The sequence below is a fragment of the Numida meleagris genome, chromosome 1 (genome assembly GCF_002078875.1).
Source record: "Numida meleagris isolate 19003 breed g44 Domestic line chromosome 1, NumMel1.0, whole genome shotgun sequence".
NCBI lineage: Eukaryota > Metazoa > Chordata > Aves > Galliformes > Numididae > Numida > Numida meleagris.
The window spans coordinates 90,273,454-90,298,828 of NC_034409.1; the positions used below are offsets into that span (position 1 = coordinate 90,273,454).

General features: G+C 47.5%; 1 protein-coding gene across 9 annotated transcripts in view; it reads left to right on the forward strand.

Annotated features, from left to right (window-relative positions):
• Positions 1–25,375, forward strand: part of BCL9 (B-cell CLL/lymphoma 9) — a 55,066-nt gene that overhangs the window by 25,380 nt on the left and 4,311 nt on the right. For 2 of the 9 annotated variants that reach the window (XM_021402378.1, XM_021402450.1), the window contains exons 1-6: positions 6,930–14,918; positions 17,938–18,242; positions 19,795–20,111; positions 21,046–21,235; positions 21,692–21,791; positions 22,254–24,483. In XM_021402378.1, the coding sequence (XP_021258053.1) occupies positions 18,190–18,242; positions 19,795–20,111; positions 21,046–21,235; positions 21,692–21,791; positions 22,254–24,483 (2,890 nt within the window). In that variant the 5' untranslated portion in view covers positions 6,930–14,918; positions 17,938–18,189. The other 7 variants (XM_021402395.1, XM_021402415.1, XM_021402386.1 and 4 more) reach the window with 7 other exon arrangements.

Here is a 25,375-nt window from a genome sequence, read left to right on the forward strand (position 1 = left end):
CAACGGCCGCCGCCCGCCCAAAGTTTGAGAGTTGGGGGCCGGGGGGAGAGCGCCGCCAGCGGGCTGGGGGTGTGCGGCGACGGGGCGGCGGCGCGGGGATGCGCGGCGGGCGGGGGGGATCGGTGTGTGCGGCTGCGGAGAGGTGCACGCGATGCTGCGCTCCGCGGAGCGCTGTGCGGGGGCTTCGGGCTGCCCCAGGGGCTGCGGGGAGGGGACCGTGCCGTAGCGGAGCCCGTGGGGCTGCCGCGTGCGGAGGGGTGCGCTGGAAGCAGCGTGCTGCCACGGGCTCTGAGGTGCGTGCTGGGGCTGCTGCGTGGGGAGAGGTGCTGGGTGCGGCACGGGGGGCTTTGGAGTCCCAGGAGAGAGGATGGGGGGAGGGACCCTTCTGGGTTTGAGGTGGGGGGTGTCCGGGGATAGAGAGCTGGCACCAGTGGGGCGAGATCTGGGTCTGACCTCCGGGGTGGTACGGCCGAGGCACAAAGGTGTGCGGGGCCGGGATGCTGGGGCGGGAGGCGAGGGGTGCAGTGAGGACGTGATCGTTTGGGATAGGCTGTGAGGAAGGGGTGGGGGCTTTGTTGCAGGAGGGAACTGAGATATTGGTGTCGGCGTGAAAGGATGTGGAGAGCTGCATGCAGCACGAGGTATGCTAGAGTTGGTACGGGAGGAGGGAATGTAGTGAGGGGAGGGTGCGAGGAACCGGGGCTGGAGTGGCTGGGAGGAGGAGGCCAAGTTGTGGGGAAGCACTGGGAGCCAGAGAATGGGTTACCAAGGGCTTTTGGCAGGAGGGAGGTGTACGCGTGTCTGTCGGGGAATTGTGGGGGTCCGGAGATGGGGTGCAGCACGTGCCGTTCAGGGGTGAAAGAGCACAGGGAAGCTGAGCGTGCAGTGTGGGGCTGTGTGTGAAGTAGTTACACAAGGGAAGTCTGGGATCCTAGAAGCGTGGAAAGAGGTCTTCTATGTAAGGATCATGAGCAGGAGAACTATCTGAAGGCAGAGGAAATGGTCTATTGGTAAGAGTTTCTACTAGGCACTGCATGTGTGTCCGTGGTGAGGAGCCTGTGCCCTGATGTATTGCAAAGGAGTGAGCAAGGGCTGTCAGCGAGGTGAGGGAGGCTTCTGGAGAGATGCTGCAAGTTCAGGGTTGGATGATGGGAAGAATCAGAGAATGGCTTGGGTTGGAAAGGACTTTAAAGCCCACGCAGTTCCAACCCCCTGCCATTGACAGTGCTACTTCCCACCAGCTCAGGTTGACCAGTGCCCCGTCCAACCTGGCATTGAGTGCCTCCAGGGATGGGGCATCCACAGCTTCTCTGGGCAGCCTGTTCAAGAATGACACTGTAGAGTCCAAACGGTGAGGAAAATGATGGAACAGGTAGGTATGTGCAAGTATACAAAGAGTGTCCTGCGCTTCTGTGTGGTCCAGCCTTCTGTTCCTGAGGCCATCATGTTGTACTGCATGATGACTGAATATTTGGGATGTGGGAGATGGGTGGTGTTCTGGGAGAACAGACAAAGCATGGCATAGGACATGGATGGGAAGAATCAGACGTGGCAGTCAACTGTAGGTTATTATTTGGGCATCAAACATGAAGGTGGGACGATTACATGGTTAGTGGCTTGATAGTAAACAAAATGAGAAATTGGTCAGGAAATTGGCATGCAGCAAAGAGAGAAAGTATGAACTATTAAGTGACAGTAGGGAGTTGATTGTGGGACGATTCTAAGCTCACCAATGTGAAAGGGAAGGTGCTTTTATTCTCTAGATGCCAAGCCTTGCTTGGAGTCAGAATGAGACCCTTGCCTTCTGGGAGAGGAGCAGCAGTTCTCGTAGCGCTTACCTTGCAAAGCAGCAGCTTCTCCTTGGTTGGGGCAGTTGTTAACCTCACCGAATTGGGGCCTAGGAGAGAAGGCTATGCCAAGTCAGGCTTGTCTCGCCAAGCCTTGTGGATGACGAGCTGCTCTGCTGTCAAAATAGAGTTGGAGGACGTGGAGGAAACAGCTCTTCCAGTTTTGAGGGGTTCCAGTAACGTTTTTATTTTCCTTTGTAAGTATTTTGTCCTGGATTTCTCCATGAGAAGCCCACACAGACACAATAGAAGTTATGAAGCATCCTTAAACGCATCAACCTTTAAAACCAGGAAAAAAAGTGAAGCATATTTCCTTCTGTTTTGTTGAAAGTTAACATTCAGTGAGTGATTGCTCAACACGTTACAAAAACAAGTATTGGGAAGCTAAGCAATGCGCTATGTGAAATCAAATAAAAAAACCCACAGGGTATGGAATGAAATAATTGACATACCTAAAGAGCTTTAGTCCTGTCTTCTTTTTGTTCACCTCTGTCCAGCTTTATGTTAGGGCTGTATCACCTGTTTGCAGTGGTGAGGTGGTACAGGTGTGGGGCTGGTGGAGCTGCGTAAGGTTGTGCCTTCATCCCACACAAATGCACGTGTCCGAATCCCATAGCAGCCCGATCAGCTTCTCCTGGAAATCACAGGAGTTGCTCTGGTGAGATATTATAGCCGTTTTGGCTGATTTGGTGTGATGGCTCTGGTTGTTTTTTTGTTTTTTTTTTTTTTTTTTTTTAAACAGCGATCTCCAAAAAAGATTTTTTGTAATGAATGTGACCTTTTTTCTTACTCAGAAAATAAAAAATGGCTCAAGGGCTCATATTTTCTTCCCTTGCTGGCTCCTCCTCAAACAACAAAAGCAAGACAGCATTCTTATTTTAAGTTGCAGTTAGCAACGGTGGCAGTTTTGGGATTGGGGAATTTTCCCACTGAGGTTGGGCTTTTGATGGTGGTTTTTTGTTGGTATTTTTTTTGTGGCGAAGGGGTCTTTGGGATCTTGGGTCTCACTGCACTGTTGTGAACTCTTAACACCTTAATTGAAGGGGTGGAGATGCTGAACCATTAACAAAGACCTCCTTTATCCAAAATGTTAATCAATCATTGACGTTAAATAAGTGTGAACAAAACCAACTAAAAAAACCCTAAACAAGTTTTTGTCTAAGTCCCCCCTCCCATTCAGTTGCTCAGTCTTTGGTCAGGTTAGTGTTAGCAATTCTTTTGGGGATGTACTTTATGTGCGCGTACATGTACTTGGTTTTGACAGTGTTTGGTAAAAGTTATGTTTCTGACTTCCCTATATATCTTTTTTTTTTCTTTTTTTTCTTACCAAGGCAATTTATTTGGTTCGTAGATGCAATAAAAATGTTTTGAGAGAAGCTACGCTCTGCTGTGGTGCGAGGGCAATAGCAAGAATATGACAGTGCAGTTGTAACCATTTTCTTGCGGGGGAAGGGTTCGTGCATAGCGTCTTTTGGGGCTTTTGGGGCTTTTGTGAGGTTTGGGGAAGATGCTTTTCTTTTGGCTCTTGTGATCAGTTCACTTGTTTGTCGGTCAACGCGGTCTTCTAGGCAGGACTTGAATTTTAATGGGAAAGAAAATAAATAGGTTTCTGTTCATACAACCAGAAACTTTGTAGATCTGTTCTGTATATTATGAATACAAAGAGCGTGGACTCTTTTCTTCCCCGCACTTCCCTCCCTCTCTATCTTGCATTTAATCTTCGCAGTTCACGTACCTGGATTATTTTCAGTTAGTCCACGGCCAAAGGAACTGCGTTTGTCACTGAATATCCAAATAGAGAAACTAAGGCACCTATAAGCCACAAGGCTAAAATATTCATGTGCAGCAGTTTTTGTGAATGATTTGTATGTACGAAGTGGGTAAGAATGGAGTAACCTTTGATCCATCTTTCCTAGCTATTCAAAGACTTGCTGCTCTGAAATACTTTGAGTTTCCATTGCTATTTCTACCGGCTTTTTTCTAGATTTTTGTTTCTTCTTGAGTTCCTCACACACTGTGGCAGTTCTGCTGCCTTACAAACTGTGTGCGTGGCTTTAGAGTTGGTCTTTTATAAATTCAGTGGAAAAAAAAACCAAACAAATTCCTTATCTTTATCTCGGGGAGCAACTGAGGCTCAAGCGAGTATTCAAACTCATTCACATCCTAAATGTCAACTGTGTTACCCAGGAGGATTTGATCTCTCCCACTTTCTAGAAGTTTACCAGGATTTCTTCAGAGCAAGGCAGGCAGCCTTCATAAAATCCTGCTATCTAGTTTGCATGGCCTTGGACTTCACAGAAATCTCGGTGCCTCAGTAAGGTCTGTGGTCTGTTTACATAGATATCAAGTCCTTTAACCCAGCAAGATTTGCTGTGGGCTAGGATTTCCTGCTTACAAGCTCAGCTGGAGTTCCTCTAGTCTTCCTGCTGGCAAAATGAAGGTGTTAACTCAGGTTTTGAGTGCATTTTGTGAATGGAAGATTTCTTTGCTGTTTTTTTTTTTTTCCTTTGGTCTGAGTACTGCTGTGCCTATCGTGTTTAAAATGCATTTCCCCGTAGCTTTACTTGTCTTGTTATATTTTTCTTCTCCTGTTTTAATTCTTTTGGGGCTGGGCATCCATTGTGGCAGGACTGTGCAGGCACAGAATGGGAACCTTTCACAGAGTTAGGGATTGCAGATGATCTTGACAAATTAGAGCAAAAAAAGAAACCAACCCATCTACTGGGAGATTTTGGAAGTTGCCTTTAAGACCATGACATCTTGTAAACCCTGGCTAACTCTGTAACAACAGAAAGACATAAAATGATATTTAAGTGTGTGCTGAATCCAAATCAACTGTCCCGTTATTGACTTTAAAATGAGCATCGTTCATGTTTTTGCAGAAATGGGGTTGCATTTTCTGACTGTATCCTTACCTGTAGGCCTGTCTGCCTGCTGTTCATATGCCTGTCAGCGGTTCTTTCTCTGGCAGAGCTGGCTTTTGAGGAGCCTGGCTTCTGGACCCTAAACCAGCCCTTCCTTCATACCAGTGCTGCCTGAGCAGCTGGATGCTGAAATGGATCAAGGGACCGATCTGAGCTATAAGTAGCCTGGCAAAAAAAAAAAAAAAAAAAAAAAAAAAAAAAGGTTATATTTAGCCTGGATTGGTTTGCCAAAGTAGTTTGCTGTTTGGCCAGGCATGTGGTGGTACTGGCACATCAGACAGCGTGGTGCAGGGGTGGAAGTAAATCTTGGTAGCAGCAGTCTTTTCAGCTGGCATGGCTGCCAAAAGGAACGCTCACCTAACTATACCCCTAAGAGTCTGCTAAACTTGCTAAATGTTATTTACACCTATTTGTTACAGCTTCCCTTGCCTGAGAACGATTCCTTCAGCTTACCTTATCCTTTCTGCCAAAAGTGTTTCTCATCCCTGAATATGAATGCCGTGTATGAAAGGAGAAGCCGTGGTTAAGCGTTAGTGGGGGCAAAAAGAGGAGCGTGGCTGTTGAGCTATGGAGAAGTTTCTGCTGCTTCATGACCGTCTGATGATACAGAACATATTGTGTAAATTGATGATAGAATATTTAGCGTGGTTGCAATTAAGCAGTGAAACTCATGCTGTGAGAATCATCAGGAGCAAGAATTCAACAAGAGTTAAAAGGATCAGATGTCTGTAGGAATATGAAGAATATTCAATTATCATAATCAGTGACAGTAAAAATTTTGGAAGAACTATTAAGCCTGTGATCTAAACCTTGATTTTATTCTGCTCTCACAGATGTGCTTCTATATTGGGAAAAGAGTGGGGAGGGCAGGGGTTGTTTTGCCCGCCTTTACCGTGGTGATCTCGTGCACTTCTCTGGAAACTTGATTGGTACCAGAATTTGAGATGTGCCTTTAAACTGTGTAGGCCTCTGGTTTTATCTTGGTGACCCTCCTGAAATCTGGTCTGAGGTTCTGAACCATAGCCGTGGTGGAAAGTGACGTGCTGCTCCCTGAGTTGGTACGCTTGCTTCACTCCTGCTTCTGTGAATTGTTGCCCAGTCAGAGCTCTGCGCTCTGTTTTTGATCTACTTTGACGACACTCGCTGAATTTATTTTAAAGGCTGTTAGGAAATTGCAGTTTACTGTATCTTAAGAATGAGTCTTATCTCTTTTACGTAGCTGAACATGCTCCAAGATCCCCTTTTTTTTTTTTTTTTTTTTTCAGAGAGACTTAAAAGCAGAGGTGTGCTGTTCCCTGCTTGGCCTCTGAGAAGAAGCTTGTGGAATAGGGAGTGGAGATGAGAAGTGTCACTGTAAGGTGGCTGGTTTGTTTGTCTGCTTCTTTCTGAAGCCAAGCTGGAATCAATGAAATGCTTTTGAAGGAGAGAGAATGGCAAGTATGCTTTACATGTGACACAATTTATCTCAACAAAGCAAGGCTGAGAGGTGCTGGAGCAACGTCCTCTGAGAGTTCACTGAGAATCGGGTGCTGCAGTCTTGAAAACAATAGTGATTTTAAGTGCTCCTTAGAGATGCAATCTATGGCCAAAAGACTGCGTGATATATGTGATAATTTAACTGCATATGGAATGGAGGGAGTGTTTGCTTCCTTCTGTATTCAGGTCAGAGTAGTTGTGATTCAGGCACAGATAGCTCGTGAGCAGTTCCTCTGAGCTGGCTGTCCAGTTTTTCTGACTGCTGGGCCTTTTAAGAAAGGAGTGCCACTGTATTCCTGCTGCCTACCTTGGTGGGGGTCTGCCTGCGCTCATCAGCAGAGCAGGAGAGCTCAGAAGCATTTGTCCATCTTGTCACTGCGTGGTCCCCGAGTGCCCTCTGTACTTCTGGAACAGAGGGTGCAGGTACCTGTTTTACCTTTAAAAACTTTCAAAGCCAGGCGAGGTTGGATCTTGCAGTGAACTTGAGAACCAGGATCTTAATATGCCTGTGATTTATTGACTAGTAACCATGTTACTTGCACTCTACAAATGCTTTAAATCTGCATTTCTACTTAAGTACGGCACATAAAGGAGTTTTTCCACCTTTGCAGTGTGTATGGATTGGAGCAGAATCTGAAGGAAGATTCTCTTGGTGGCTCTCTGCTAAAAACTGTGGGTAAGGTCAAGCAGCAGACCCTTCTTCAGCTTCCTCAGAGCTCTACTCTCTGCATTTTGCTAAAGTCACGTCTTCAGGCATCTCGATTCCGCTGTTTCTTTGCCTAGGAAATGGCCGTGGTTTATCTACGTACCGATCTGGTTTTGTTTGAGGATTGATTAGAGGTGTATTTGCAGTGTAATATAAGCTGTAGGCTGTCAAAGCGGAGCTGCCGCAGCTTCTGCAATTGGAGCTGTTGGAGTAGAGTTGAGGCCATCCTTGGTGTGGAGGAGCTCTCCTCAGAACCTGCGGGAGCAGAATTGAAATTTTCTGCAGCATTTTATGTGTGTGAATGAGAAGGGAGTAAAGAACTTCAGGCTGAAATGGCTTGACAGCTTGTTAGCAAGAAAATGCTCTCTCCTGCCTCAAAAAAAAAAGCCCTTAACCTTCTTGTGGTTGGGGATAGAAAGTTGAAACTGTCAGGCAAATAGCCACCATCCAGGAGAAATGCTTCTGAATGTTCTTGTGAAAGGTAGCTTTGATTTGACAGTTACAAGGCTTTGAGAATAGCACTCTGTTTATACAGGACTGTAAATACTTTGAAGTTCTTTAGGCTTTGCTGTACATGCGTGGCTAACTAGGAAAATATTAAATGTGTACACGTTGGTCGAATGAGGGAAGATTCTGCTGCGGTCGGAATTGCATGCACTTGGTGCTTTTATAAGATCATGCCGAGGCAGTAGGTTAGGTAATAGGCCTGATTGTAGAATTTCTTAATTTCTTGTCAAAATAGAATTTTTACACGCAGCGTTTTGAGATCTTCTAGGTGACCTCACGTTATTTAACAAATGTCGGTAGCTTTGGCAGCTTTGATATGATCATGCAGCCTCCTGGAGCATGGTGTGCACACAGTCTTTGCTTGTAGAGTTCTTTGAAGTGCCTTCCTCCTCAGAAGAATCATTGCTGTGCTGACAAGCTGACGTTTAACAGCTAGGAAACCAGCATGCAGAAGCACCGTGCTGGGTCACTAGAGATGGTGATGCGTGTAATGTGCCCAACGTGGGTTGAAAAGCAGAGAAAGGGAAGGTTGAGCACAGCCTCAGTAAGCCGCACACGAGGGCTGCAGCAATCCTTCGGCTCTGCCACCGTGGGCACGTGTGCTTCACCCTGCCAGCTTCCCGGGGTGGGAGAGCTTGGTGTTGGAAGGCTGCAGGAGAGCTTGTGCAGGCGGGCAGAGCCGGGGGCAGCTGATGGTGGCAGTCTTGAAATAAAACTGATGCTGGAGGGCAGTGAGGCTTAAGGGAGCCTTGAGAAACTGCTCATCTGAAATGGGGAGGGGGGGCAGGTCACCGGTCCGATGAAGGAAGGTGCGTGGGTTGCCCCCAGCGCTCCCACCAGAGCTGGTGTGTGGTGTCCTCACTCAGCATACCTGGTAGCTACGACTTGCAGTAGCAACGGGTCCTCCTTAGAGGAGGTCTGTCCTGTGCTGACCCAGCCCAGCCCCGTTTAGCTTATGAAAACTGACAAGATTGCAGCCCGAGGTGTTATGCCTGAGGACTGTTTCATACCTTTCATTCTGGAAGCCTGGTGAGGGGATGCCAAAATGAAACGAAGAAGTGCTTGCTTTTTTTTTTTTTTCCCCTCCATTCTGAGCTGATAGGTGACTTATTTCTCCCAAGGCTTCTGCTTAAACAATGTGATGTTACTACATATTGAAGAATGGTCTCAATGTCTCTTCAGTCCTGTATTCTTATCCATTGTTTTCACATCTTTTTTTTTTTTCCTCCTCACTCTTTCCACAGATTAGTTTGTGAAGAATGGGCTTCTGGAAAGCTTTATGCAGGTTTCTTTTACTTATAGTTGTTGTTCATGCTGACGTCACTATTTATGTTTCAGAAAAAATAAACCCAGAGTAGTAGGGGAGATTGCCTCTGGCTGCAATCGTGTTATCTATTTGCCCCATACAAATGTGATTTTGACAGGAGGCAAAGCTACGAAGGCAGCCTGTGGACATCTCTGGCATTATCCACTGGACTCTACCATGTAATGTTGACTGATGCTAGTTCTGTTAAGTGCTAACATGATGTAGAAAGCCACAGAAGCCTGTCATATATTAGGGAAATACTGTTAAAGCATTTCTTGAGAACTCCCTGATTGCTAAAAGCTTTTGATCTTTGTCAGTGTTAACAATAGTAGGAACTCTGGAGCAGACAGGCTGCTGCTCAGGTAAGTGACACTCCACATAAAGTGCTTAAAACTCCAGCCGTAATGTACAAGTACAGTAACAGCTTCCAGACTGCTGACATAGGTAGGGCTGGGCTTACCCGGGTGGCTTCCTAGCCAACCTGTAGCTGCAAAGTTGGTGAAGTCACGGTGTTATATACCATAATCGTACAGAAGCAGGTAGTTGTAGGGTTGGTGTGTTGTTTTTTTGTTTGTGTTCCCCCCCCCCCCCCCCCAAAAAAAAAAAAAAAAAAGCTGGAACTGTGTCAGAAATCGCAAGGGATGCCTGTGGACACCTTGAATCTGCCTACCAGTGTCCATTAATATCTGTCTCCCCCATTACTTTATGGAAGGAGTTGTGGAAAGAGCTGTATGAAATCAGAAACTGTCTATGAAAGGTGATCATCCTCCTTGTATTAATAGCACAATGAAGTGTTACGGCACCAAAAATAAAGTTTAATGGACATATTATGGACAGTTTTATGGTTTAGCGGACCACTTGCCTATTGCAAAAGATTGTTTTAGAATGGTTTCTGTAAATACCCAGAATGAATAACTGCTTAAACAGCCTTTACATCCGAGCTGCTGTTAGTTATCCTTGTGCTTGTCAGAAGAAAGAAGGAAGAAAACAGTCAGTGGATGAGAGGAGGGAGCGGCTGCATTAGGAATACCGTAAAGCTCTGTCCTCTGAGCCTTTGGGTTGGGATTTGTCAGTGATGGTTTTGACTGTGCATTTTTAAGACTGGGGAATGAAGGCAGCACTTTCTGTGGCTGTCTCTACTTATTTTGAGTGGATGTTGGGGGAGACTGGTTCTTTGGGAAACATCTATGTGGTAGAAGTAACAGGGGGGAAAGTGTGGAAGAAAAAGTATCTGTGCTGTCTTAACCAAAGTGTGTGGATATGTAGAGGCAGCTACGCCCAGTGGAGTTGCACTTATGTGACCACACATCATATTTGTGTGGTGTGTTTTTTTTCTCATAGTTTCAGGGAGGTTTATACCATGGTCATGAATTCTTGCATTAATCTGAGCTTCTCAAAGGAAATTATTTTCTTGTAATGGCATAGTCTCTTTCCTTTTTTTTTTTTTTCCTACGTAAATGTGCTTATAGATCATCAAGTATTGATTTTTATGTGTTGCCTATCTTTGCTCAGTCCTTTTCTCTGTGCTTCAGGGCATGGAGTTAGTTCTGAGCAATAACCTGCCTGTGTTTTAGAGGTTAGTGGAGTGGTGGGTTCACATTACGTGTACAAGGAAAGTTATTTTATCAGCCTCTTTTGGAAGTTGTAGTGAGCCTTGTCTCGTATTCATGTAGTGAAATAAATCTAGGTGACAGTATTTGGATTCTTCTTTTGATTGACAGTTGCTCCTGGTAAAAGACTGTCAGCAAAGAGGTAATGCTGTGGAGGCTTCTCTGACTTTTGCATAAGAAATTCTTGGCTTTGAGAAACTGCAAGGACCTTATGTGTGACATCTCTTTTACTGCCAAGATATGAACGTGGCAAAGTCCATACTGTTCCAGGTTAAGTTAGGACACATCTGGAAACTAGTGTCTGGCTGTGAGCTGCTGTTCAGTCAGCTCAGTATTGACAAATTGGCTCTTGATCTTCATAGAATCACTGACTGTCCTGAGCTGGAAGGGACCCACAAGGAACATTGAATCCAACTCCCAGCTCTGCATAGGACCACCCCAAATCCAAACCCTATGTCTGAGAGCGGTGTCCAAACACTCCCTGAACTCCGGCACTTGGAGCCGTGCCCACTGCCCTGGGCAGCCTGTGCCATGCCCACCGCCCTTTGGTGCAGAACCTGTCCCTAACCCCCAGCTGCCCCTCCCCTGATGCAGCTTCATGCCATGCCATGTTAATAAAATAATTTGTGAGTAAATGGGATTTGTAGCTTAGCATGTAGTGACAGAACTTGCTAGCTTTCCCAGATCAGCAGCTAGTTGTGGCAGAATATGATCCATGGGCCATCTGAGGTGCCCCTGGAGCAAATAGCCTCTGCCGTTCTGGCAGAAGGAGCACAAGTGTGTCATCTGAAAGTCTACTGACTAATGATGCTGGTTGTCTAGAGGATGAGGTTTGCAAACACTGCTAGGGAGAGGGCATGCCAATAGCTTACCATCTACAGATTACTTGCTTGGACAAGCAGAATTGTAATATGTCCAGGTGACATGTGTGTTGATCCCATGCCTCTAACTCTGGTGGTTTTTTAGGTACACAGTGTATTTTCTGTTCTCACTTAGGAAAAAGTGCATTTGAACAACCAGCTGAAGCCTATCTGTGCCTGTAGCATTGGTCACTGCTGCCTGCTTTGTGCCAGCACCAGTGAGCGTGCAGCCACCTGGTTGGCTGAAGCAGGAAGGTTGTCTGCTGAAAATGAATCCCGTCTTTCCTAGAGTTAGTTTTCAGCTGGGTCACAAGTGCAAACGGTAGCTGGAAGGGATAGACTTGGATAGTCTTAGGCTGATAGAAGTTATTTCCTTGGCTGCAGCACATGCTTGGCCTATGGAAGGTAGAGCAGCGTTTTGACAAGCCCATGTGAATGCAGGTGGGTCCAGTACTGGTTGTATTACAGGCGTGTGCTTCGTCGCGGGAAAGGCTGAGAACAGGTTTTGCTAAGAGAGGTGGGGGCAATTTAAAGGTGTAGTTAAAAGTCCCTGGTAGGGGCTATATCTAGGAGTATGGACTGGTTCAAGGTATTGAAGAGTGTTCTGTGTCCCCGCCTCCTCAGTTGTCATGGGGAGATGTGTGTGGTTTTGGAATACTCATGTCAGCTTGTCTGTTTGCTTACATATGATCTTAAAGGAGTGTGACAGCTGAATAAAAGCATTGAATAACGCTTCCTGCGTCCTCCTTGTTTCCTAGTTGCAGTCTTATCAATGAGGTGTGTAATCAGATACTTTGTTAAACAGCAGCTTATTAAAAAAAAGTAACACATGCAGTTCAGCTGCAAGCGTGCAGGAAAGGCAGACGTTAACCAACTGTTATGATTTGCATGTGTTTGAAAACCAGCGGTAACTCTGGGGTCACCTTTTGCCAGTGTAGGTGTTCTCCCTCTTAAGCGGTTCAATGAGGGTAGGGGAAATAGGATGTGCCCTTCCCAGCAAAATTTTGTGAAAGGAGCGTGTGGGTTCATTCATTGCCTTAGCCCACCTCTCCCATCACATGGGGAGCCCATTGGTGGATGCGCTCATTTGCTTCCTGGTGGCAGCAGTTCACACAACTCCTGCTGCTGATGTCACCACTCTCGGTCACTCCTGAGGCCCCAGCTCTTCGCAGAGCAGTCTCTTACTCCACCTGCTCTCTCATCTCTTTCCCACTTCACTACCTCAGCTACAATTCAGGGTGCTGGCACAGCTTGCATTCAAAGTCATCACTTGTTTTCAATAGCAGCAGGTCTCTAGCCTTTTCCTTTTTCCATGCTGATTTTGGGCTCTTGCCACCCTTGGTCCAGCACAGATTGACAGCCTCAGAAAGGCTGTGGGGGAAAAAAAGAACTACACTCTTTCTTGTATGCTAAGAGGTTTCTTGCCTTTAATGCTTCGTGTCACAGTAAGGCCATAAGTTTGATACTTTTATCTGCTTGGTATGCCTTTATTTCATCTCCACATTCGCCTCCTCAAAGAGGGAGAAAAGACTGAAGTGAATCAGTGATAACTACGGCTGTTCCTGCTGTAGCAGCCACAATGCTGTACACCTGCAAGTACCTGGCCACTTGTTGCTATCAAGCAATGCAAGCACTGCTTCCGCAGCCTAAGGGCACAAAGGGGGAATAAGCTACTTGGTGTGGTTTGCTTTTTCTTCTTTTAACTTCTGTTTGCATCACAGCAATACGGTGGTTAGTTCACAGAAGATGGTTCATGAGCAAGTTACCGTAAGGTAGGCTAAGATGAGCATCTATATCTTGTTAGTTACTCAGTGGTAGCTGCTTGTGTGCATGCTCTCACTCTTCTGCTGAGAAGCAAGCTGTCTTACGCTGGCTGTGGGCTCAGACTGTGCTGGTGAGCAGCAAAGGGAAGAAAACTAGAGGGTGGCATTACCTTGCAATAACCTGGCCTGGGTCACCTTAAAGGTGGCTCGTGTTTGTTCCTCTCCTGGTGATCACCTTAGTTTTGTAAGGCTTTCTCCGGTGTTGTGCCAAGTTGAACTTGAATGTTTCAAGCAATAGAGCTCCAACCATTCTCTTCTGATAGATTCTCTCCGTCGTGATGTCTGCTGGAGTTTGTGCTTTCTCTTTCAAGGGAAAGGGTGAATTTGTCGCTGCTCTGACAGCAATGTGTCAGTATAGGCACTGACATGGCACAGCCAGTATTGTTCTCTTGGGTGGGGTGGGGGAAAGGGAAGAGGCAATACAAGCGGGTAATTGGGCGCAGGGATGGTTGTGCTGCTGTGGTACATTTCGCATCTTGTTGCGATAGGTGTTTGTTTCAGCTTCTGTCTGTAGGCGTGACTTAGCTAGATAAGGATGGTCTGTCACGTTGATGATTTCATTGTTTGATTTGGCTGGATTGAGTGGAGAATGTAGCTCCATTGTTTGGGACCAGCTTTGTAGTTTGGTTTTGTTGAAGTATATTACATGGCAAGGTATTGCCCCATTATTAAGGTGAAGCTGCAGTAGATAACATTTGGAGAACATTGGAGGGAAGAAGACATGCAGAGCATTTCACAGTATGTAACTATTTGAGCCTCACAGCAGCTCCTGTTGGAGGGATCTGGTCAGTGCTCAGAGAGTCTGCACTGGCCCTGACAGTTTGGATGCTGTCTGGATTCATACTGCTCCTACAGCCTCTCCAGTTTTCAGAGTGGGTGAGGTAGAAGAAGCTGGCAGGTGGCTAGCTGCTCTTCCTTTACTGACCTCAGATTTACCATTGAGCTATGCCTCACAGTCCATGTTTCCCTGTGTGAGTATGTTTTCAGGCACTTGTGTTTTCTTTAAGCTGTGGCTGAGCATTATTGTTGCAGGGTTGTCTCCAGTACTTAAAATGTGGCTGATCTGTTCTTAGGCTATGAACTCCTTTGGCCTTATAGGAAACAAATGTAGTGCATGAGGTCCTGTCTGCAATTCTCATGAGCAAGCTTTTGGGCTGTCTTACACTGAAACGTTTTTGCTCGGGTTCCCTTCTCCCCATGGCACAGCACAGTGACATGAAATAAGGGCTGTTCTACAGCAGGTGGTGTGCCTTCCTTCCAAAACCTGCCTGATTTTCCCCTGGATGTGATGGAACTGTTAGCTGACTTTACCTGATGCTTCATGTTTTTATTTATGGCTTGCGTGGATGTGGAGGAGGTTTTGTATGGAGCATAGGTGTTTGGCTGGACTCACATTGGAGGGAAAGTGAGCCTTTGAAGAGGAATGGGTGCAGAGAAGGGGGAGGTTGCTCATATGAGCCCTGTGCCAGCTTCTCAGAGCACAGATGAGCTCATGGGAGACCAGCGAGCTCAAATGTGGGAGTGTTGAAGCAAGTCTGAGCTACCTCCCCTCTGCACATCCTTGTGCTGCAGACTTCTTCAGATGGTTCTAGTCTGATGATGGCATTTTTGCTGCTGATGAATGTTGCCAGCCTAGGCAAAGGCTCTTCGCATCAGTGATTCAGAGCAAGTTTTGACTCCTCTGCTTCTGGGGCTAGGTGCAGGGAAGGGAGGGGTGGCAGCTGGCTGGGCTGTGTGTTCTTACTGCTGAAACTCTGCCTCTCTCCTTGTTTTCAGGTGATCATTACTTGTGAGAGGAGTGGTTCGCACCTCATGGCCTCCACAATGAGTACTGCTGTGTCGTGACGCCAGGGGTCTTGGTAAGCTACTTGATGGAAAGCGGAGGGCCTTTAATGGCTCCACAAACGTGGGTACATCTCTTTTGTCTCGGAAATTGATGTTTAAAGTCGTTTTAAGCCATCTGAAGTGTGAGCTGCCTCCCAAGTTGGGTGAGGCTACTTTTCACCTGTTCTCACCTCCTCCTTTGAGCTTGCAGTGGCACTGATGTGGTTGCATCATCAGCCAGATCAGGGAGACTGATCCAGCTGAAAGGAGATTTCTCCTGTTTGCCTTGGGTTGAATCCCATTCAGGTATTCCTCTGATCTGGTCAGGAGAGAGGTGGTGAGAATGAGCAGATAGTCGAACCACCCTGGCATGCCTTTAAGCAATCCTGAAAATACAGCCTCGGATGCAGCTTGCCAAAATAGTTTGAAAAGTTGCTTCACCATTCACCACCAGTGACCCTACCTTTAATTTTAAAGCAATGGTAAGGGCTTTGCTATGCCGGGCAGAATCCAGCTGCATTTCTCTAGAGATTTTCCGTTATTGGGCCCTAGTTTTCCAGACAGGCATATGTTAGAAGTACATTTAGAAAAATCATGAGGCATTCAATTTCACATCATAAAAGATGGCATGTTCCCAATGTGCAGAATATGAGAATCAGAGAAAGGTGAGTTGCCGCTGTAGCACCAATGAATATATTGATGTATCCTTTGTAGCTCTCTCTGGTAAGAAGAAATTTAAACTGAGGTTGGAATATACAGTTCCCTTTCAGAGCGTATCAATTCTGGTAGATGGAAGATATGTGTATATATAGTATAAAATGCAAGGTTAAAAAAGGGAGGTTTTTAATTTGCCCTGTGAAGCACTTGAAAGTTTGGTGATGTCAGAAATCTTGTATAGGCGGTGTGGTCGTGATTCTGTTCTTCATGTTTTCCCATTGCGCTGTGCAAGACTGGGAATCTGAGGAAATTCTCGTCTTAGAATAAAAAGTAATATCATAATGCATAAGTATCAAAAGTGGAAGAGAGGCAGAGGAAGAAGCAACTAGAATTCTTAAAGTCTAATACTCAGGCACCCATATGCTCCTTTTGGACTGAGCTCAGCTCATTTTAAAGCTGTTGTTCCTATTCATTTTTTTAACATGAAATTCACTGTGTTTTCAGCCACACCTTCACCTTAAGTGAGGCGTCTCGAGAATCACTGACTTTTACTGATGCGTAAATCTGTTTTAAAAAGCGGAATTAAGTGCTGTTGATAATGTTGCAGGTTTGTTTTCAAAACAGTTGTAGTAGCAACTTGTAGTAGAATTTGTATGGAAAGCTGGTACAATTTAGCTACTTAGGAAGACGTTCTCTTTTGTCTTCAATGTGTCCGTATAGCCGCAGCTGCAATTACAGCACGATAATGGTAACAATAGTAATAGAGTAACTCAACATTGTTCTCAGAATCAATGGACTAACCGGTTTAAAGCCCCTGAGAGGCAGCGGATCTCGTGAAGTGTGCAGCTCAGGCCTGGAGTTCATCTGATTGTGCCTAGTAAGAGGCAGGACAGATGAGGCCCTTACTGCAGAAACATGCCCCGTGTTAATGGGTTGTGCGGCACAGTGGAGGTGAGACTATGGAGCAAGCTGATTCCTCTTCCTTGTGGAGGAGGTACGTAACAGAGAGGAGAATGTTTGGAGGCGATGTTCTTCATGGAAGGATTGCAGTGTGGAGAGCTGCCCCATCAAAGTACAGCAATGCAAAGCCACTAAAAATTGGAATGGCATAACCTCACAACAAGATTATTTTAGGAACTGGAGAACCATGTGCTCAATAATACAAGTTACTGATAACACTCCTTCGCCAAAGGCGGTCATATAGTATCAGAATATTGTAGTCCCCTGTACCAACATATGAGCAAACCATTTTTTGCTTTTTAAATCTGATTCAAGTGGTAGTTTCTCCATAATACATATTCGACATACTCCTGTTCTGATGAGATTTATTTTGTTTCATTTGATCCGTACAGAAAGAAACTGCTTCTTCTGTGCTGGGAAGGAATACCAGGAATATTTACATTTGAATAATATTTAACTAGCAATGTTTAATACATTAACAATAAATCTTGGTTAGATTCTGAATTAAGTGGATTTGCATCTGAGTAGATGAGATGAAGAGAAGAGATTTTGTTGAAACGTAAACAAGACAGAAATTTGTTCCGAAATAATTTAGCCCAAAGGACATAAACAGTAATGTTCGATAGTTTCCTCCTTCAGAAACAGTTCTGTGTACCATGTTGCTTGCATCATGCAGGTTTGTTAATTGGTAACAAGCTGAAAAAATGCTTATTTTGTTGTGTGCTTTTTGTTGTTGTTTGTTTGTTTGTTTGTTTATTGAGGCCTCAACAGTTTGTACCTTGTTGCTGAGCAAATTTTTGAGGGGCTCCTCTCTAGTGATCTTTTGGCCCTTCTAATAGGAAATAATGACTGACTAACCTCTCTGGTATTTACAGAGTAATCACAGCATAGCTGGTTGCTTACAGGTGGACAGGAAGGCATTTTATTTTATTTTCCTCCCTCTGTGCAGCTCTTAGCACACATCATTGGACATATGTCTAGTTATATTGGACCAAGGAGACAGAAAAGATTTGAGCAGAGTTTATGTTCTTAAGAAATATCAGATTACGGTCATTCACGGGGGAATTCTAGATACCTAAGTCATGTTGGGGATTTGTAATTTTGGCTTCCTGCTGACTCGCTCTGAGGTGTCTTCATGCTGAGCGCAGAGATGGAATCAAAGCATGCAGGTATGAGAAGCTTCCCCGCTTTATTGTCTCCAGAGCGATTTGCTTTGGATGAAGGGAAGCTGGCCTCGCTGCCTGTAAACTGAACGGCCAACCAGGGCTGCCTCTGTTTGAAATACACAGACAGCTGTGCTGAGCCATCTGAAAGCTCTTCTCCTGCGTCTTCTCAGTAACGGGGAAGGACTGCCATTTACTGCTTCGCATCAGAGACATCTGCTCGGAAAGCTCCTCACCGGATTTCTGTTCTCTTCTTGTGGGATGGTTTTTACAGTGTGCCCTGGAGATGCGAGACTTCCCCTGGGCAGCAGGAGGCACGCGTCTAGAGAATGCTGGAGCTGCAGGAGGGAAGCACCCCGTGCAAAACCAGAGAGGAGCAAAGAGAAAAAAGGCAAGCAGACAGACAGCACTGAGAGAAGCGGGTGGCAGAAAGTACTTCAGAGCTGCCTCTGGCGGCACAGTCCCCAGAGGAACTTGACGAGAGCCCATCTGCGTGCGTGTGAGACTGAGCTCAGGATTTCTGTCAATGCATTCCAGTAACCCCAAAGTGAGGAACTCCCCGTCAGGCAACACACAGAGGTAAGGAAACCAGCCTGCTGGGAGCTGTTCTGGGTTGGCGCGTGATGCTGTCCCTGCTCTGCTGCAGTGTTAGCCGGCCTGATGCATGTGACTTACCGGTCTTCCTCTGCGCTCCTGTCGGGCAGCTGTGCAGTGCCAATGTGCCTTCGCATTTGCTGGGCTCAGGGTGAAATGAAAGGGCTTTAGGCCCGTGAAGTTTGGATTCTGTGTTCCTCATGGCTTCCTCCCTTCCATCAGGTGTCTAAATAGATTGTAGGAGTGTGAACGTGCTGTTTCTATCTGTGTTCTTTCCTCCACCCCCTTCTAATTATCTGTTTCCCCTTGGGGGTGGTTGGGCAGCAGAAGGTCTCTCTGTCTGTATTTTCACACAAAATGCTTCCTTCTTATTATGTGCCTGAACTGAACAGCCTGGAGAACTGATCAGCTGTGCGCTGAGTTCCTCTGTATCGTTCACCTGCTGGTGCAGCAGGTCAGCATCTCTCCTCTGCTAATTTGGAAGGGGAAAAATATGGAAGCGAAGCAGCGTCCAGGGACTCGCAGTGGTCTGATTGACAGCGTTCTCAAGTTTGATTATTTACTTCTAGAGGTCATGTGGAGCTTAACAGTAACTCAGAGGGAATGCCTGTGATTCAGATGCCTGTCCAAAGGAGGAAATAGCGTGTGCGAGTCCCTCAGTGAGGATGCTAGCGAGCACTGCCTGTTGGAAGTGGCACTGATGTTGGGAGAACAAAATGCAGTAGCAATGGAGTAACTGGAGGCTGAGGAGGAAAGGGTGGCTAATACATGCGTAAAACCCAGAGGATCAAAATATTTTTAGGATGCAATTGACTGAATGGAGGAGGGGAAGAGAACACTCTGAATTTCCTTTGGCAAATGAAAGAAGCTTCATCTGCCCTATTTCGAAGGAGTGTGCAGGGAGATAGTAGCCTTCTCTTTCCTTATTCAGAAGCAGGTTGTAGCTGGTTTAATTGTTTTCACGGTCAGAGATTTGTGTTTCCCTGGCAGCTTGCCCCGATGTATGATGAATGCTGCAGTAATGCTGGGTTTTCCTTGTGCTCCCTGTAGAACTGGATAGGGAGGTGTGTGTGGGGGGGGGATCTGCTCAGATCAGGGCTACGCTGTGTAATTTGGGTCCGGGAGAGCGGTGAGGTGAACTTTATTGTGCTGTGTTTGTTTACTCTGAGCTGGTCTTGGTGTGAGGCGCTTCTCTGTGCACATAGAAACCGTTGTCTTTATTGACAGAAGCTCCAGAGGTAGGTCCTCATGTGACAGCAGTTCCTGGGATCTGGCAGGTCTGTAGCTTGCTTTAGTGTTTTCTTGAGCAATGAGATCCCATCTTGGATAATAACCCTTTCAGGGCATGTTCAAAAAACCACCGGGATGACTCTAAGCTTGCAGGCATCTCTTATTTGTGAGCAATTGTCTTAGCTTGCAAAGGTGGCAGTGGTTGTTTCTGCTTTCTGTTCCCACAGGGTTGAATGAATCCATGGAGTGATTTGTCACTTTCTTTTTTTTTTGTTTTGTTTTTTTCCTTTTTTCCTTCTGCCCCCAGTAGCCCCAAATCAAAGCAGGAGGTGATGGTCCGTCCCCCTACAGTGATGTCCCCGTCTGGCAACCCCCAGCTGGATTCCAAGTTTTCCAACCAGGGCAAACAAGGGGGCTCGACCAGCCAATCGCAGCCCTCTCCCTGTGACCCCAAAAGTGGAGGTCACCCCCCAAAAGTGCTCCCTGGCCCAGGTGGGAGCATGGGGCTGAAGAATGGGGCTGGAAATGGTGCCAAGGGGAAGGGAAAGAGAGAAAGAAGCATTTCAGCAGACTCCTTTGAACAGAGGGAAGCTGGGACTCCTAATGACGACCCTGAAATCAAAGGTATGTTTGCTAGGATATGTGCACAACTGCAGACAATTGGTGTGCATCCTCTGTGAGACGGAGAATTGCTATGCGAGTGTTTGTGAATCATTTGTTTATTTGTGGTTCTGTGAGTTCCAGCCAAAGATGTCTAAAGGTCCTGAGAGCAAGTAAAGAGGGGATGCCGTAGCTGACATCAGTAAGCGTGTCCCTCTTGTTCATGTTAAGTTGAAGTGCAGACCTGACTCTGGTGGGAAAGTTGCTTTGTAACTCTGAAACTCCCTGAGAGGATTTGAAAGTACAAATACAACCTGTTGGTTTCCTTCTGGCCTTTGGCCTTTCAGGAACTGCTCTGTTGTAACTGGGGTTTTGAACAATATGCAAGCCTGTTTTGTCAACACAGATACGTAACCTGTAGCACTCTGACTGGTAACACAAGTCAGAGAGTTGGGATTTCTGCGTTCTGTTCCTGGCTTCAACATTGCCTAATGTGAGGTGGTGTGAAAACAGACGAGATGGCCAGTTGTCCATCTTTCATTTATTTTGTCTGTTTGCTAGGTCTCCTGGCTAAGGTGACTGGAGGAGGAAGGAAAAGTAGAGTTTGCCGCAGTGTTCTCCTTAAATGCAGACTCTTTTATATTTGCACATTTTAGTGTGTAGTTTTCCCGCTGTTCTCTGTGGCCATTAGAGAATGCAAAAAGATCAGCTCAGAGAACTGCCGCTTGTTTTGGAATGTGACAAGATGAGCTTTCTCCCAGCAGTACCTCTAGGGCAGCATGGCATTAAAGGGAAGGGGCATGGTGCAGTAAATGAATTGCCTTTATTAGTGCTTGGTGGATAAGCAGGAAACTTCAGAGGAAGATAAACTCTGTCAGTTTCCAGATGTGAACCAGAAACGGTTTCCAGAGAGGTGCCAAGATGTGATTTCCCCTCTTTTCTTCTTTCCCCCTTCCAGACTGCAATTCTGCTGATCATGTGAAGTCCCAGGATTCTCAGCACACACCGCACTCCATGACACCTTCAAATGCTTCAGCCCCAAGGTCTTCCACACCTTCCCATGGCCTGACTGCTGCTTTGGAGCCAGCAAGTGGGCAGAAGACTCCATCCAAAGTGGTTTACGTCTTTTCTACTGAGATGGCCAACAAGTAGGTAGATGCTTGAATGCCTTCAGGGAGAGAGGCTTATATTTTTACTCCCTTTTCATGAAACTCTCAGGTGCCCTTTCTCCATCAAGTACATTTTTGTAGCAAAAAGGCAGTGCTAAGTGTTTTGGGGGTGCTGAAAGGGTTGGAGTGGGGAAGAGGCCTCTTGCTCTCTGAGAGACGTATTCCTACGGGGTGCATTTTTGGCAGACGGCAGTAAAATATTGGTTTGCAGTCCACACAGCGGGTAGAAGCTGGGTTGACTTAAACCAGGATGTGACCCCTAAATGCTGTTGAGTTTGTAGATGTAAGTATTTTCCTTTTGCTGCTTATCTGGCATCAAATGTGTGGTTAAGTCTTCTTCCCTTCTGCCAGCTGAAAAATAGAAGGGATGCTGGTTAGGAAAATTTGATTCTTAGCTTCAACTGGATATGTGCATCTGTCTGTCTATCTTTGCAGGGCTGCAGAAGCCGTGCTGAAGGGACAGGTGGAAACCATCGTGTCCTTTCATATCCAGAACATCTCAAACAGCAAGGTGGAACGAAACACTGTACCCTTGGTAGGGAGTTGCCTGCAAGTGGGTGGGAAGGGAAATGTTCAGTGTGCTTGTGCATGCGTGATTCGGAGAGCTGGGTGATTATTTATGCTCTGGAATAAGTTTTAGGATGGAAAAGAGAAAGATGGTTGTTGTTCTAGCCTTCTGCAAATAAATGTCTTGGATTATCCAAAGAAGAGTTTGTCTTGCAATATTTGGGTAGTGTATTTCCAACCCATTGATCATGCAGAGCTAACGCAGAAACAAGGGATACCTGCTGTAATGCTTGAGCAAATATGTTTGGGTTTTGTTATTGTTTTGTTTTTTTACGGCCAAGATGCTGCTCCGTAAATGCTGTTTACAAGGAGGCTACCCTTCCTTGCAGAGCATGGGCTGGTGGGGTTAAGACAGGACATTATATTGGCACCTCTGCTTATGTGGCTCAGCATGAAGAAGAGAGTGATGGCGTGTGGCTTTCTCTTTCAGAACCCCCAGATCAATGCACTTCGGACTGAACCCAAACCCCTGCCGCAGCCGCAGCCCCCTGCTGCCCAGGACCAGAACCCTCCCCAGAACGCCAAAATGCAGGCGACTCCACCTGTGTCAGCACCGGTATCCAAATCCACTGGTCCCCCGTGTCCCATAGATCAGGACAGTCCCAGCGTGGAAAGCAAAGTGATGTCTGTGGGCAGCCCTGCCAGCTCAACCCCATTGCAAACAGAAGGATTTGGGCAGAGTTCAACCCCCAATAATCGAGCGGTTAGCCCCGTTTCCCAAGGTAGCAATAGCTCTGCTGCAGACCCCAAAGGTCCTCCCCAGCAGGTGTCTGGTGGGGACCCATCCAGTTTGGGTGAGAATCCAGATGGACTGTCACAGGAGCAGCTGGAACATCGAGAGCGTTCATTGCAGACCCTGAGAGACATACAGCGCATGCTCTTCCCTGATGAGAAGGAGTTTGCTGGAGGGCAAAGCGGCGGGCCACCTCCAAATTCTGGGGTGATGGATGGTCCCCAAAAGAAACCTGAAGGGCCAATACAGGCCATGATGGCTCAATCCCAAAGTTTAGGCAAAGGGTCAGGGTCTCGGACAGATGGAGGGGCTCCGTTTGGCCCTCAAGGACACAGGGACATGCCCTTTTCCCCAGATGAAATGGGGCCACCACCAATGAACTCCCAGTCGGGACCTATAGGCCCAGACCACCTGGACCACATGACTCCTGAGCAGGTGGCCTGGCTCAAGCTGCAGCAGGAGTTCTACGAGGAGAAGAGAAGAAAGCAAGAGCAGGTTGTCGTGCAGCAGTGTTCCCTGCAGGACATGATGGTCCATCAGCACGGGCCTCGTGGGGTTGTCCGAGGCCCTCCCCCTCCTTACCAGATGACCCCTGGGGAAGGCTGGGGACCTGGGGGTCCAGAGCCCTTCCCTGAAGGCATGAACATGTCGCACTCTCTGCCCCCCAGGGGCATGGCTCCTCATCCCAGCATGCCCGGGAGCCAGATGCGCCTGCCTGGTTTTGCGGGAATGATGAACCCTGACATGGAGGGCCCCAATGTCCCAAATCCCGCCTCTCGGCCGGGGCTTTCAGGAGTCAATTGGCCAGATGATGTGCCAAAAATCCCAGACGGCCGAAACTTCCCTCCTGGCCAGGGCGTCTTCAGTGGCCCTGGCCGAGGGGAGCGGTTCCCCAACCCGCAGGGCCTGCCAGAAGACCTCTATCAGCAGCAGCTGGCCGAGAAGCAGATGGGCCTCCCTCCTGGCCTCAACATGGAAGGCATCAGGCCTGGCATGGAGATTAACAGAATGATTGCGTCCCAGAGACACATGGAGCCTGGGAATAACCCCATCTTCCCTCGCATGCCGGTGGAAGGGCCGATGAGCCCCTCCAGGGGGGACTTCCCAAAAGGAATGCCCCCCCAAATGGGCTCTGGCAGGGAGCTGGAGTTTGGGATGGGCCCTGGTGGCATGAAGGGGGACATGGGCATGAATGTCAGCATGGGCTCCAACCCACCCCTGGTACCTCAGAAGTTGAGGGAGGCGGGAGTCGGGCCGGAAGAGATGATGAAACTGCGACCGGGTGTCTCAGAGATGCTCTCCTCTCAGCAGAAGATGGTGCCGCTGCCGTTTGGGGAGCATCCGCAACAGGAGTATGGCATGGGTCCCAGGCCTTTCCTTCCCATGTCTCAGGGCCCAGGAGTAGGTCTCCGAAACCTCAGAGAACAGATGGGGCCTGACCAAAGGACTAACAACCGGCTCAGCCACATGCCGCCACTACCTCTCAATGCCACCAGTAACCCTAATAGCCTCAACACTGCTCCCCCTGCGCAGCGCAGCCTGGGCCGCAAGCCCCTGGATATCTCTGCAGCCGGTCAGGTGCATTCTCCAGGAATCAACCCCCTGAAGTCTCCCACCATGCGCCAGGTCCAATCTCCCATGATGGGGTCTCCCTCGGGCAACCTCAAGTCTCCTCAGACGCCCTCCCAGCTGGCAGGAATGCTCGCAGGCCCCACCGCTGCAGCTGCTGCTGCTTCTATCAAGTCCCCCCCGGTCTTGGGGTCTGCTGCTGCTTCTCCTGTCCACCTCAAGTCACCGTCTCTCCCCGCACCTTCTCCGGGATGGACTTCGTCTCCAAAGCCTCCTTTGCAGAGCCCCGGCATCCCCCCGAATCACAAGGCATCTCTCACCATGTCTTCTCCAGCCATGCTGGGGAACGTGGAGTCGGGTGAGTGCTGCCTTTTCCAGCCTAGCCTGGCTCTTAGGCTTCGCTAAGGTTACCCAGAGGTCTGCAGAGGGCTCTCTCGTGGGTGTCGGGGTGAGGGGGAAGGTGGAATGAAAAGGTGCTCCTGAGCGTCTCTGGACTGTTGGCGGCGTGCCCCTCCCCTGTTTTCCTCTCCCGCGTGCCCCACAACCTTGCAGGGGGGCAGGCTGCGCCCTCCAGCCAGGCTCCAGGCCGGGGAGCTTTCCAGCCTGGGGAGATCTCCCCTTGCTGCGAGCCGGCCGGAGGCTGGGAGAGGCTTGCCCACGTTGCCCTCTAGTGCTGCCGCGGGTAACAGCGCTGCAGAGGCTCGGCTGGGTCGTGGCTGGTGAGACGGGAATCTCCAGCAGTGGCGGTGGCGGGCAGGGTGACCCCTTACATCACTGAGCAGGGTTGCTGTCTCCGTGCCGTGGGGTGTGCGGTAGGGGAGCCTGGATGTTGGTGTCTGCCCAGCGTGAACCCGAGCTCCTGCAAGTCGGAACCAAACGCTTCAGTCTGCGCCCGAAGGATGCTTTTATACGTAATTCTTTCAAAGTGGAAATGTTCTGGCACTGCAGGATTTTTGTCTTCTCTATTCTCCCTTCCTTCTTCTGGGGTTAGCCAAAAACGTGCAGTGAATTTTGAGGGATGGTATGACTTTGATTTAGCATCTTTCCTTCAAATGTGTTCCAAGGGGTATGGAATTCATTGCTCAAGAACAAAGGAGGTTGGAAGTGCAGATATTTCTAGTTTTGGGAGGGCAAAGGATTATGTTAAGCCAATAGGTTCTGGAATGAGCAGTAAACATAGATACATGTGTAAAATCTAAAATGAAATTTAAGCAAAGAGTTTTGTTTGTAGCTGCTAATATATTTTGTCA